At 42.2% G+C, this 13,136-nt stretch overlaps 1 protein-coding gene across 1 annotated transcript in view; it reads left to right on the top strand.

Annotated features, from left to right (window-relative positions):
* Positions 1 to 13,136, top strand: part of MCM3 (minichromosome maintenance complex component 3) — a 79,856-nt gene that overhangs the window by 48,648 nt on the left and 18,072 nt on the right. Inside the window, exons 12-15 of the mRNA XM_053709555.1 lie at positions 2,997 to 3,147; positions 4,219 to 4,359; positions 4,437 to 4,531; positions 12,963 to 13,057. Coding sequence (XP_053565530.1) covers positions 2,997 to 3,147; positions 4,219 to 4,359; positions 4,437 to 4,531; positions 12,963 to 13,057 — 482 coding nt within the window. The remainder of the gene's footprint in view (positions 1 to 2,996; positions 3,148 to 4,218; positions 4,360 to 4,436; positions 4,532 to 12,962; positions 13,058 to 13,136) is intronic.

Raw genomic sequence — 13,136 nt, forward strand, 5'->3', positions numbered from 1 at the left:
GATTGTCTGTCTGTAGACCAGATAAAAAGAGAGGCGTTCTTAAGTTGTGTAAAAGATCTCTCCACTATGGGAGTAATTTGTCCTGTTCCAATAGAGGGGCAGGGGTTTTACTCAAATCTTTTTGTGGTTCACAAAAAAGAGGGAATGTTCAGACCCATTTTGGATCTTAAGATTCTAAACAAGTTTCCCAGAGTCCCATCATTCAAGATGGAGACGATTCGGACAATTCTTCCATTGATCCAGGAGGGTCAATATATAACTACCGTGGATTTAAAGGATGCATACCCTTCACATTCCTATCCACAACGATCATCCCCCAGTTCCTAAGATTTGCCTTTCTGGACGAACATTTTCAGTTTGTGTCTCTGCCCTTCGGGTTGGCCACGGCACCCAGGATCTTCACAAAGGTTCTAGGGTCTCTGCTGGCTGTTCTCAGACCGCGGGGCATTGCAGTGGTGCCTTATCTGGACGATAATCTAATCCAGGCGTCTTATCTAACAAGGTCTCATACCGACATGGTTCTGGCCTTTCTAAGGACTCACGGGTGGAAAGTGAATCTAGAAAAGTTGGCTAATTCCACAGACAAGGGTTCCTTTCCTGGGAACTCTTAATAGATTCTGTATCCATGAAAAATCTTCTTGACTGAGGTCAGGAAGTTAAAGATTCTGAATACATGCTGTGCCCTTCAGTCCAATTCTCAACCTTCAGTGGCTCAGTGCATGGAGGTAATTGGATTGATGGTAGCGGCAGTGGATATCATTCAGTTTGCTCGTTTTCATCTCAGACCTCTACAGCTGAGCATGCTCAGGCAGTGGAATAGAGATTATGCAAATTTGTCTCCGATCTGGATCGGGAGACGAGAGATTCTCTTTGGTGGTTGTCGCAGGATCATCTGTCCCCAGGGACGTGCTTCCGCAGACCCTCATAGGTGAGTGACAACGGATGCCAGTCTACTAGGTTGGGGCGCAGTCTGGAATTCCCTGAAGGCTCAGGGTGTGTGGACTCTGTCGTTACTTCCAATCAATATTCTGGAGTTAAGAGCGATATTCAATGCGCTTCAGGCTTGGCCTCAGTTGGCTTTGGCCAAATTCATCCGGTTTCTGTCGGACAACATCACGACTGTGGCTTACATCAATCATCAGGGAGGAACAAGGAGTTCCTTAGCGATGAAAGAAGTATCCAAGATAATTTGGTGGGCAGAGACTCACTCTTGTTATCTGTCAGTAATATACATCCCAGGAGTGGACAACTGGGAAGCAGACTTTCTGAGCAGACAGACGTTTCATCCGGGGGAATGGGAACTCCATCCGGAGGTCTTTGCCTCTCTGATTCTAAAGTGGGGCAGACCGGAATTGGATTTTATGGCGTCTCGTCAGAAATCCAAGATCCCAAGATATGGATCCAGGTCGAGGGATCCTCAGGCCGAACTCATAGATGCCTTGGCAGTGGTTTGGTCATTCAACCTAGCTTATGTGTTTCCACCGTTTGCTCTCCTTCCCCGGGTAATTGTTCGGATCAAACTGGAGAGGGCTTCTGTAATTCTTATCGCTCCTGCATGGCTGCCCATGACTTGATATGCTGATCTGGTAGACATGTCCTCTCTGCCGCTGTGGAAGCTTCCATTGAGGCAGGAGCTTCTCATTCAGGGACCCTTCCATCACCCGAATCTAGTTTCTCTGCAGCTAACTGCTTGGAGATTGAACGCTTGATTTTATCTAAGCGAGGGTTCTCTGATTTGGTCATTGATACCTTGATTCAGGCACGTAAGCCTGTTACTAGAAAGATTTAACATAAGATATGGAGTAAATATCTTTATTGGTGCGAATCCAAGGGCTACTCATGGAGTAAGGTTAGGATTCCCAGGATTTTATCTTTTCTCCAAGAAGGTTTGGAGAAAGGCTTTTCGGCAAGTTCCTTAAAGGGACAGATCTCTGCTTTGTCTATACTGTTATACAAATGTCTGTCAGATATTCCAGACATTCAATCTTTTTGTCAGGCTCTAACTAGAATCAGGCATGTGTTTAGACCAATTGCTCCTCCTTGGAGTTCGAATTTAGTTTTTAATGTTCATCAAGGGGTTCCGTTTGAATCTGCATTCCATAGATATTAAGTTATTATCTTGGAAAGGTTTTTTGGTTGCTATTTCTTCTGCTCGCATAGTTTCGGAGTTTTCAGCTTTACAATGTGTTTCTCCTTATCTTATTTTCCATTCTGATAAGGTGGTCTTACTTGCCAAAACCTGGTTTCCTTCCTAAGGTTGCTTCTGATAAGAATATTAATCAGGAGATTGTTGTTCCTTCCTTGTGTCCTAATCCTACCTTCTTCTAAGAAGGAGTGGAGCGTTTGTTAGATAATTTAGACGTGGTTCGTGCTCTGAAGTTTTACTTGTAGGCGACTAAGGATTTTCATCAATCTTATTCATTATTTGAAGTAAGGATGAAATCCGTGGACTCGTCATATCGTAAAAGAAATACATTTGTCAGGTAAGCATAAATTTCCTTTTTTCAAGCAGTGGTGCCTTCCGTTTAGATTTCCTGTCTTGTCTCTCCCTTATCTGTGTACTCTAGCTTGGGTATTGATTCCCAACAGTAATTAATAGTGATCCGTGCACTCGTGTCATTAGAAAGAAAACTAAATTTATGCTTACCTGATGAATTTTATTTTTCTAGACATGAGTCCACGGCCCGTACTCGCATGTGTATTTTCAGGGGAAATTTATTCCATCATTGAACAGTGTTGATAAAGTGAATGCGTTTACTTTCTGACACGCGTAAAGAGCCGCAATATACCTCTTTGCTCGTGCACAGTATCACACCACTCATAATCTAGCCCTAAGTTTTTGCTAACTCAGAGTGAATTATAGCAATGGGGTAAGCATTTCCAAGCAGTTCTGTTTTTGCTTTCAAAATAATAATTAAAAAATGAGATGTGTATATATATATATATATATAAATTTATATTACTATTTTTGTCAACTTGTTTTACTACCATTGCAGGGAAAAGATAGTCAGTGTTGAATTCATGCGCAAGTACATCCATGTTGCCAAGATGTTTAAACCTGCTCTAACGTCAGAAGCAGCTGCTTACATTGCAGAGGAGTATTCTCGTCTGAGAAGTCAAGACCAGATGAGCACAGATGTTGCGAGGGTAGGTATAGCAAGTGTATTTTTTTTTTTTTGAAGAAGTTAAAAATGTTCGACCTTTCATTCTCAAGGGTTCACTTGCTGATCAAAGACAGTATAAAATAGTTGTTTAAAAAGATAGATAATCCCTTTTATTAGCCATTCCTAGACTAGACTATCCCTTTAAGGCTGGGGGCAAACTGTGCCACAGCACCACTGAGACCTGCGCCTAAAGGCTTAATGTAAGCCCTGGTCTTATAGGGACATTAAACACTAAATCATGGCTTGGATTATCTATTCAAAGCAAAGATAAGCCTGAAAATAGTTTTGTACATGCATTTTTAAAAATTATTTTGTTAAAATATTGAAATAAGGGTAAAGTTAATGTTCATAAAGCAGTGGGCACCTCCATATTGTAACTTAGGTTGCTATGAGGCCAGTAAGGAATGTTTTTATAAATGGCTTACTGGAGTGTGCAAATAAAGAATATTGCAAAGTTCTTTTATTACATGTAATTAAAGTATTTTATATTATCTTAAGGTGTTTAATGTCCCTTTAATCTCTGTTTAGAGGCAACCAACCACCCACATAGAAGCAGTAAAGCACTTGATTTCTCTTCAAAAAAGTAAAGCTAGTGGTACCAGACATAATGTCCTCCAAAATAAGCAATTTTTAGTGAGTTTTAGGAGACTCGGCTGAAGTCGGTGTATTATGGGACTACTCAAATGGCCAAATCCTGAAGTAGTTCTCCCCCCTTAAATATTCTAGAAGGATTCTTCACCCCCCATTCTTAATGGTTATCTTACAGTTTGAGTAGTTTCCTCTTAAGAGATTTTGCAGCTTCAAATCATTCAATTTAAACTGTTCTGTGTATTATAGTAGGAGTAGTCTTGCAACAAAAGTCATACAATCTTTATTTGTTAAACGGTTTAATAAACTAGACTTGCTTTCAAACATGCATTTTGCAAAATGTGGGTGTTTAAACATATAGTGTTAAAGTAAATCAAATCTGAACAATAATTTTATTTTGTTTCTACATATTGCAGAGTTAGTCATGACATTTTTAAGTGACCTCTATTCACTATTTTATTTTTAGACGTCACCTGTGACTGCCCGTACACTGGAAACCCTAATCCGTTTATCTACAGCACATGCAAAAGTGAGAATGAGCAAAACTGTAGACTTGCAGGATACTGAGGCTGCTGTTGAGCTTGTGCAGTATGCATATTTCAAGAAGGTATGTATATTGTGTGCGTTTATCTTGAAGGTATAAATGCTTCTTCCTAAGTCTGATAGTTTAACTTTGATTCTCAGGTTCTAGAGAGAGAAAAGAAGCGAAGAAAACAAGATGCTGGGTCTGACACTGAGGAAGAGGAGCAAGCACAGGCTGATGAAAGCAGGAAGAGGAGGTCAGTAGTAACATGGTTTCCAACATTTTCTGCGTCATATTATACATCGGGAGTCACCACACACACTTTTCATTGCCTCTTTATAGTTTATTTTTTGCAATGTTATAAATACAAAACAGAATCAGAATATTCATCTTTCAAAATCCAGCAGTTTTCCTCATCTATTTTATTTTTGTCCAGAGAACACTTTTAGACTTTAGACTGATTATTTACATTTTCATAAAAATATATTTAACATGCCAGTCTTTTTTCATCCTTATGGGATTTCATCCTTATGGGATATTGCCTCCTGGTCAGCAGGAGGAGGCAAGGAGCACCACAGCAGAGCCGTGTATATATAGTTCCTCCCTTCCCTCCCACCCCAGTCATTCTCTTTGCCTGTGTTAGTGATAGGAAGAGGTAAAGTGAGGTGTTTAGATTCTTCAATCAACAGTTTATTATTTTTAATTGGTGCCGGTGTGTATTTTTTTTCTCTGGGCTAGAGCTTCTAGCTTTTAAGCAATGGAACTGGGGAGATTCTCACATCTGTCATCACGCTCCCATATTGATTGCTGCCCTGCTGATGGTAGTGGCAATTATTATCTAAGACTTTATTTGTCCCCACAGATGTGGTGAGGAAAGGGAACATCTTCATTGTGTGGGACAGCTTGGATGCATGTACAGTCGTTTATTTCTGTGGAGACTGAGGTATCTCAGTACAGACTGGCACTTATTCCCTGTACAGGGAGAGGGTAATATTTTTGCATTACAGGTATATGTGCATAAATATTAATTTTTGTTTTTGCTCAGTCAGTAGCCTAATAACTGGTTAACCAGGGCTAATGCCTTTTACTATGGGCTTGACGCTGGGAGTTTGTGGCATGCACAGCACAGTATTTATTTCGCTTTTACAACTGTTGTGCGTTTATGTGAAGGGGCACATTGGTGATCGAGGTACTTTTGAGAACCGACATGTTTTATTTCCCATGCAGTGTTTGTTATAACCGGGGATGTTGGTTGCGCCCACGAGGAACGGGGCTTTATTTTCGCACGCTCAGACGCATATTTTCTGTCCAATCTTGGAGCAGCTTGTATCTCGGCTTTGGTGTGGCCTAAGTCGCATGTGCTTGCAAACTTCACAAACGACTTTAGGAGCGCCGTCCTCGACTATTCAGTGTTTCGGTTGGGGCAGGTAGGCACCACAGCAGAGCTGTGGCGAGGTGCAAGGGGCTGATTTAGTCATAAATTGCTTTAAGGGACAGTCTACACCAGAGTTTTTATTGTTTTAAAAGATAGATAATCCCTTTATTACCCATTCCCTAGTTTTGCACAACCATCAGTTATATTTATATACTTTTTACCTCTGATTATCTTGTATCTACGCCTCTGCAAACTGCCCCTTTATTTCAGTTCTTTTGACACACTTGCAGTTTAGCCAATCAGTGCTGGCTCCCAGGTAACTTCACGTGCATGAGCAGAGTGTTATCTATATGAAACACATGAACTAACACCCTCTAGTGGTGAAAAACTGTTAAACTGCATTCTGTAAAGAGGCGGCCTTCAAGGTCTAAGAAATTAGCATATGAACCTCCTAGTTTAAGCTTTCAACTACGAATACCAAGAGAACAAAGCAAAATTGGTGATAAAAGTAAATTGGAAAATTGTTTAAAATTAAATGCCCTATCTGAATCATGAAAGTTTATTTTGTACTAGACTGTCCCTTTAATAGGTAATGACCGTATATGTTCGTTATATATGTCTTTCAAATATTTTTCAAAGTTATTGCAGTTTAGTGTGGAGCAATAAACGCATATGCGACTAATTTTTAAAGAGACAGTACACCTGTCTTTCTCTAAAGCAATCTAAAGTATTTGCCTTTTTTAATTTTTGCGAAACCGACCAATATTGCTAGTTTGTTTGTCATGGCTGATCTTTTGGAAAGTACCTGTTCTATGTGTTTAGATGCCAATGTGGAACCCCCCATTACTTTTTGTCCCTCATGTACTGAGAGGGCTTTGCAATGTAAAGAGCAGATTATGTCTAAGGATGCTTCTCAGGCTGTGCAGAACCAGGGTATGCCGCATCTTTCTCCCCAAGCGTCACAACCTTTAACGCCCACCCAAGCGACGCCGTGCTCCTCAACCGCGTCCACTTCATTCACTCTGCAGGATATGGCTGCAGTTATGTCCTCCACTCTTACAGAAGTTTTGTCTTAAGTTGCCAGTGTTACAAGGCAAGCGCAGCAGGACAGAAGCCCATGTGGTCCCTGCGACTTCTGATGCTTTGATCGTTATCTCCGATGTACCCTCCCAGGGCTCTGATTTGGGGGTAGGGAGAACCTGTCTAAGGGGGAACTGTCGGATACTTAGAGGTTCCTTCTTATTTTGACGTATTTCCGGTTCCTAAGAGAATTTCGCAAATTGTTACACGGGAATGGGAAAGACCGGGTATCCCGTTCTCACCTTCCCCTATTTTTAAGAAAATGTACCCTATAGCTGACACCGTTCGGGACTCTTGGCAAACGGTCCCTAATGTGCAGGGAGCTATCTCTACTCTGGCTAAGCGTACGACTATCCCTATTGAGGACAGTTGTGCTTTCGAGGACCATATGGATAAAAAGTTGGAGGGTCTTCTAAAAAAGCTATTTTTTCACCAAGGGTTTTTATTACAACTGACGGCCTGCATTGTACCAGTCACAACTGTGACTGCCTGTTGGTTTGACACCTTAGAGTCTCTTAAGACTGAGACTTCTGTAGAGGAAATAATGGATAGAATTAAGGCCCTTAAGCTGACTAATTCTTTTGTTACGGATGCGGCCTTTCAGATCGCCAAGTTGGCGGCTAAGAATGCAGGATTTTCCTTTTTAGTGTGCAGAGCCTAATGGTTAAAATCCTGGTCTGCGGATGTGTCCTAAATCCAAGCTTTTGGCTATTCCTTTCAAAGGAAAGGCCCTGTTCGGGCCTGACTTAAATGACAATACGGGAGGTAAGGGTCCCTCATGATAAGACATCTAAGCAACTGGGTAGACAGAGTAATTTTCTTTCCTTTCGAAATTTCAAGGGAGTCCCCTCTTCCGCTAAACAGGAAGGGAATTTTGCACAAGCCAAGTCTATCTGGAGACCCAACCAGGCTTGGAACAAGGGTAAACAACCCAAGAAGCTTTCTGCTGCTCCCAAAACAGCATGAAGGGGCGGCTCCCGATCCGAGAGGGTCAATATGACTACTGTGGACTTAAAGGGACATGAAACCCAATTTTTTTCTTTCATGATTTAGAAAGAGCATGTCATTTTAAACAACTTTCTGATTTACTTCTATTATCTAATTTGCTTCATTCTCTTGACATCACTTGCTGAAAAGCATATCTAGATATGCTCAGTAGCTGCTGATTGGTTGCTGCACATAGAGGCCTTATGTGATTGGCTCACACATGTGCATTGCTATTTCTTCAACAAAGGATATCTAAAGAATTGAGCAAATTAGATAATAGATGTAAATTGGAAAGTTGTTTAAAAGTGCATGCCCTATCTGAATCATGAATGTTTAATTTTGACTAGACTGTCCCTTTAAAGGATGCATATCTTCATATTCCTATCCAGAGATCATCACAAGTTTCTGAGGTTTGCCTTTCTGGACAAACATTTTCAGTTCGTGGCACTTCCCTTCGGGCTGGCCACAGCACCCAGGATCTTTACGAAGGTTCTAGGGTCTCTGCTGGTGGTTCTCAAGCCGTGGGGCATTGCAGTGGCGCCTTATCTAGACTATATTCTGATCCAGGCGGTGTCATATCAGCTGACAAAGTCTCCTACCGACATGGTTCTATCCTTTCTAAGGACTCATGGGTGGAAGGTGAATCTAGAAAAGAGTTCACTAATTCCACAGACAAGGGTTCCTTTCCTGGGAACTCTAATAGACTCTATGTCCATGAAAATCTTCTTGACGGAAGTCAGAAAGTTAAAGATTCTGAATACATGCCGATACCTTCAGTCCAATCCTCGGCCATCAGTTGCTCAGTGCATGGAGGTAATTGGATTGATGGTGGCGGCAATGGACATCATTCAGTTTGCTCGTTTTCATCTCCGACCTCTACAGCTGAGCAGACGTGCTACCGCAGACCCTCATGGGTGATAGTGACAATGGATGCCAGTCTACTAGGATGGGGAGCAGTCTGGAATTCCCTGAAGGCTCAGAGGGTGTGTACTCGGCCGGAGTCTCTACTTCCAATAAATATTCTGGAATTAAGAGCGATATTCAATGCGCTTCGGCCAAATTCATCCTGTTTCAGTCGGACAACATCACGACTGTAGTTTACATCAATCATCAGGGAGGAACAAGGAGTTCCTTAGTGATGACAGAAGTATCCAAGATAATTCTGTGGGCGGAGGCTCACTCTTGTTATCTGTCAGCAATCTACATCCCAGGAGTGGACAACTGGGAAGCGGACTTTTTGAGCAGACAGACGTTTCATCTGGGGGAATGGGAACTCCATCCGGAGGTCTTTGCCACTCTGATTCTCAGGTGGGGCAGACCGGAATTTGATCTGATGGCGTCTCGTCAGAATGCCAAGCTCCCAAGATACGGATCCAGATCAAGGGATCCTCAGGCCGAACTGATAGACGCCTTGGCAGTGCCTGGGTAGTTCAACCTAGCTTGTGTTTCCACCATTTGCTCTCCTTCCCCGGGTGATTGCACGGATCATACAGGAGAGGGCTTTGGTAATTCTAATCGCTCCTGCGTGGCCGTGCAGGACTTGGTATGCAGATCTGGTGGACATGTCCTCTCTGCGACCGTGGAAACTTCCATTGAGGCAGGAGCTTCTCATTCAGGGACCCTTCCATCACCGAATCTAGTTTCTCTGCAGCTAACTGCTTGGTGATTGAACGCTTGATTTTATCTAAGCGAGGGTTCTCTGATTCGGTCATTGATACCTTGATTCAGGCACGTAAGCCTGTTACTAGAAAGATTTACCATAAGATATGGCGTAAATATCTTTATTGGTGCGAATCCAAGGGCTACTCTTGGAGTAAGGTCAGGATTCCCAGGATTTTATCTTTTCTCCAAGAAGGATTGGAGAAAGGGTTGTCGGCAAGTTCCTTAAAGGGACAGATTTCTGCTTTGTCTATTCTGTTACACAAACGTCTGTCAGATGTTCCAGACGTTCAATCGTTTTGTCAGGCTCTAAAATGAATCAGGCATGTGTTTAGACCAATTGCTCCTCCTTGGAGTTTGAATTTAGTTCTTAATGTTCTTCAAGGGGTTCCGTTTGAACCTATACATTCCATAGATATTAAGTTGTTATCTTGGAAAGTTTTATTTTTAGTTGCTATTTCTTCTGCTCGTAGAGTTTCTGAGCTTTCAGCTTTACAATGTGATTCTCCTTATCTTATTTTCCATTCTGATAAGGTGGTCTTACGTACCAAACCTAGTTTCCTTCCTAAGGTTGTTTCTAATAAGAATATTAATCAGGAAATTGTTGTTCCTTCCTTGTGTCCTAATCCTTCTTCTAAGAAGGAGCGTCTGTTACATAACTTGGACGTGGTTCGTACCCTGAAGTTTTACTTGCAGGCGACTAAGGATTTTCGTCAATCATCTTCGTTTCTGTAAAACGTAGGGGCCAGAAAGCTACGGCTACCTCTTTCTTTTTGGCTGAAGAGTATCATCCGTCTTGCTTATGAGACCGCTGGACAGCAGCCTCCTGAAAGAATTACAGCTCATTCCACTAGGGCTGTGGCTTCCTCATGGGCATTTAAAAACGATGCTTCTGTTGAACAGATTTGCAAGGCTGCAACTTTTTCGTCTCTTCACACTTTTTCCAAATTTTCCAAATTTGATACTTTTGCCTCGTCAGAGCCTGTTTTTGGGAGAAAGGTTCTTCAAGCAGTGGTGCCTTCCGTTTAGGTTCCTGTCTTGTCCCTCCCTTTCATCCGTGTCCTATAGCTTTGGTATTGTATCCCATAAGTAAGGATGAAATCCATGGACTCGACAGATCTTGTAAAAGAAAAGGAAATTTATGCTTACCTGATAAATGTATTTCTTTTAAGATATGACGAGTCCACGGCCCGCCCTGTCAATTTTTCAGACAGGTTTTTATTTGTGTTAAACTTCAGTCACCTCTGCACCTTGGCTTTTCCTTTCTCTTCCTAACTTCGGTCGAATAACTGGAGTGGGAGGGAAGGGAGGAGCTATCTTATCTTAGGGCAATCTTAAACGCGCTTCAGGCTTGGCCTCAGTTGGCTGCGGCCAAATTCTTCAGTCGGACAACATCACGACTGTGGCTTATCTCAATCCTCAGGAAGGAACAAGGAGTTCCTTGGCGATGACGGAAGTATCCAAAATAATTTTGTGGGTGGAGGCTCACTCTTATCTGTCAGCAATCTACATCCCAGGAGTGGACAATTGGGAAGCGGATTTTTTGAGCAGACAGAGGCTTCATCCAGGGGAATGGGAACTCCATCCAGAGGTTTTTGCCGCCCTGACTCTCAGATGGGGCAGACCGGAGCTGGATCTTATGCCGTCTCGTCAGAATGCCAAGCTCCCGAGATACGGATCCAGGTCCAGGGATCCTCAGGCCGAACTGATGCCTTGGCAGTGCCTTGGTCGTTCAACCTAGCTTATGTGTTTCCACCGTTTGCTGTCCTTCCTCGGGTGATTGCTCGAGTCAATCAGGAGAGGGCTTCGGTGATTCTCATTGCTCCTGCGTGGCCTCGCAGGACTTGGTATGCCGATCTAGTGGACATGTCATCTCTACCACCATGGAAGCTTCCATTGAGGCAGGACCTTCTCATTCAGGGACTCTTCCATCAAATCTAATTTCTCTGCAGCGGACTGCTTGGAGATTGAACGCTTGATTTTATCTAAGCGAGGGTTCTCTGATTCGGTCATTGATACTTTGATTCAGGCTCGTAAGCCTGTTACTAGAAAGATTTACAATAAGCTATGGCGTAAATATCTTTATTGGTGCGAATCCAAGGGTTACTCATGGAGTAAGATTAGGATTCCTAATTTTGTCCTTTCTCCAAGAAGGATTGGAGAAGGGGTTATCAGCAAGTTCCTTAAAGGGACAGATTTCTGCTTTATCTATTTTGCTACACAAACGTCTGGCAGATGTTCCGGATGTTCAGTCCTTTTGTCAGGCTCTGACTAGGATCAGGCCTGTGTTTAGACCTATTACTCCTCTTTGGAGTTTGAATTTAGTTCTTCAAGGGGTTCCGTTTGAACCTATGCATTCCATAGATATTAAGTTGTTATCTTGGAAGGTTTTGTTTTTGGTTGCTATTTCTTTTGCTCGCAGAGTTTCTGAGCTTTCGGCTCTACAATGTAATTCTCCTTACCTTATTTTTCATTCTGATAAGGTAGTGTTGCGTACCAAACCTGGTTTTCTTCCTAAGGTTGTTTCCAACAAAAATATTAATCAGGAAATTGTTACTTCATTGTGTCCCAATCTTAAGAAGGAGCGTCTGTTACATAGCTTGGATGTGGTTCGTGCCCTGAAGTTTTACTTGCAGGCGACTAAGGAATTTCGTCAATCATCTTCACTATTTGTTTTTTCCGGAACACGTAGGGGTCAGAAAGCTACGGCTACCTCTTTCCTTTAGGCTGAAGAGTATAATTCGTTTTGCATATGAGACTGCTGGACAGCAGCCTCCTGAAAGAATTACGGCTCATTCCTAGGGCTGTGGCTTCCTCATGGGCATTTTAAAATGATGCTTCTGTTGAACAGATTTGCAAGGCTGCAACTTGGTCGTCTCTTCATACTTTTTACAAATTTTACAAATTTGATACTTTTACCTCGTCCGAGGCTGTTTTTGGAAGAAAGGTTCTTCAAGCAGTGGTGCCTTCCATTTAGGTTCCTGTCTTGTCCCTCCCTTTCTTCCGTGTCCTATAGCTTTGGTATTGTATCCCATAAGTAAGGATGAAATCCGTGGACTCGTCATATCTTGTAAAAGGAAATTTATACTTACCTGATAAATTTATTTTACGATATGACAAGTCCACGGCCCACCCTGTCATTTTCTAAGACAGGTTTTTATTTTTGTTAAACTTCAGTCACCTCTGCACCTTGGCTTTTCCTTTCTGTTCCTAACTTCGGTCGAATGACTCGAGTGGGAGGGAAGGGAGGAGCTATATATACAGCTCTGCTGTGGTGCTCTTTGCCTCCTCCTTAGGATGAAATCCGTGGACTCGTCATATCGTAAAATAAATAAATTTATCAGGTAAGCATAAATTTCCTTTTTTTTTCTTCTGCTTACCCGCAGGTGAATAAATCTACATTATAGAAAGTAACACATTTTATATTATTCCTTTATTGTGAATGCAAGTTAACCCTAATCTGCTGTTTGGGTCTGCCATCCAAGCCTACTGACCTACTGGGCAGCAAAGTTCTGTGATGTCAGGATATTTATCCTGGAACTTGTAGGCATTTTGTTTATACAGCGATTTAAATTCTTTTCTGTAGGAAGAAGCAACGGGCAAGTGATGGGAAATCCCCAAAAGAGGGAGACTCGCATGACCCTTATGATTTTAGTGATACAGAAGATGAAACCCCTTCTGGTAAGTTGCTTTTTGAATCTTTGCCATGCTGCATACATTTGCGTGATTTGCACACTAAACCCCTGCGAGAGCATACAAT

Source organism: Bombina bombina, chromosome 4 (genome assembly GCF_027579735.1).
Source record: "Bombina bombina isolate aBomBom1 chromosome 4, aBomBom1.pri, whole genome shotgun sequence".
Lineage (NCBI taxonomy): Eukaryota > Metazoa > Chordata > Amphibia > Anura > Bombinatoridae > Bombina > Bombina bombina.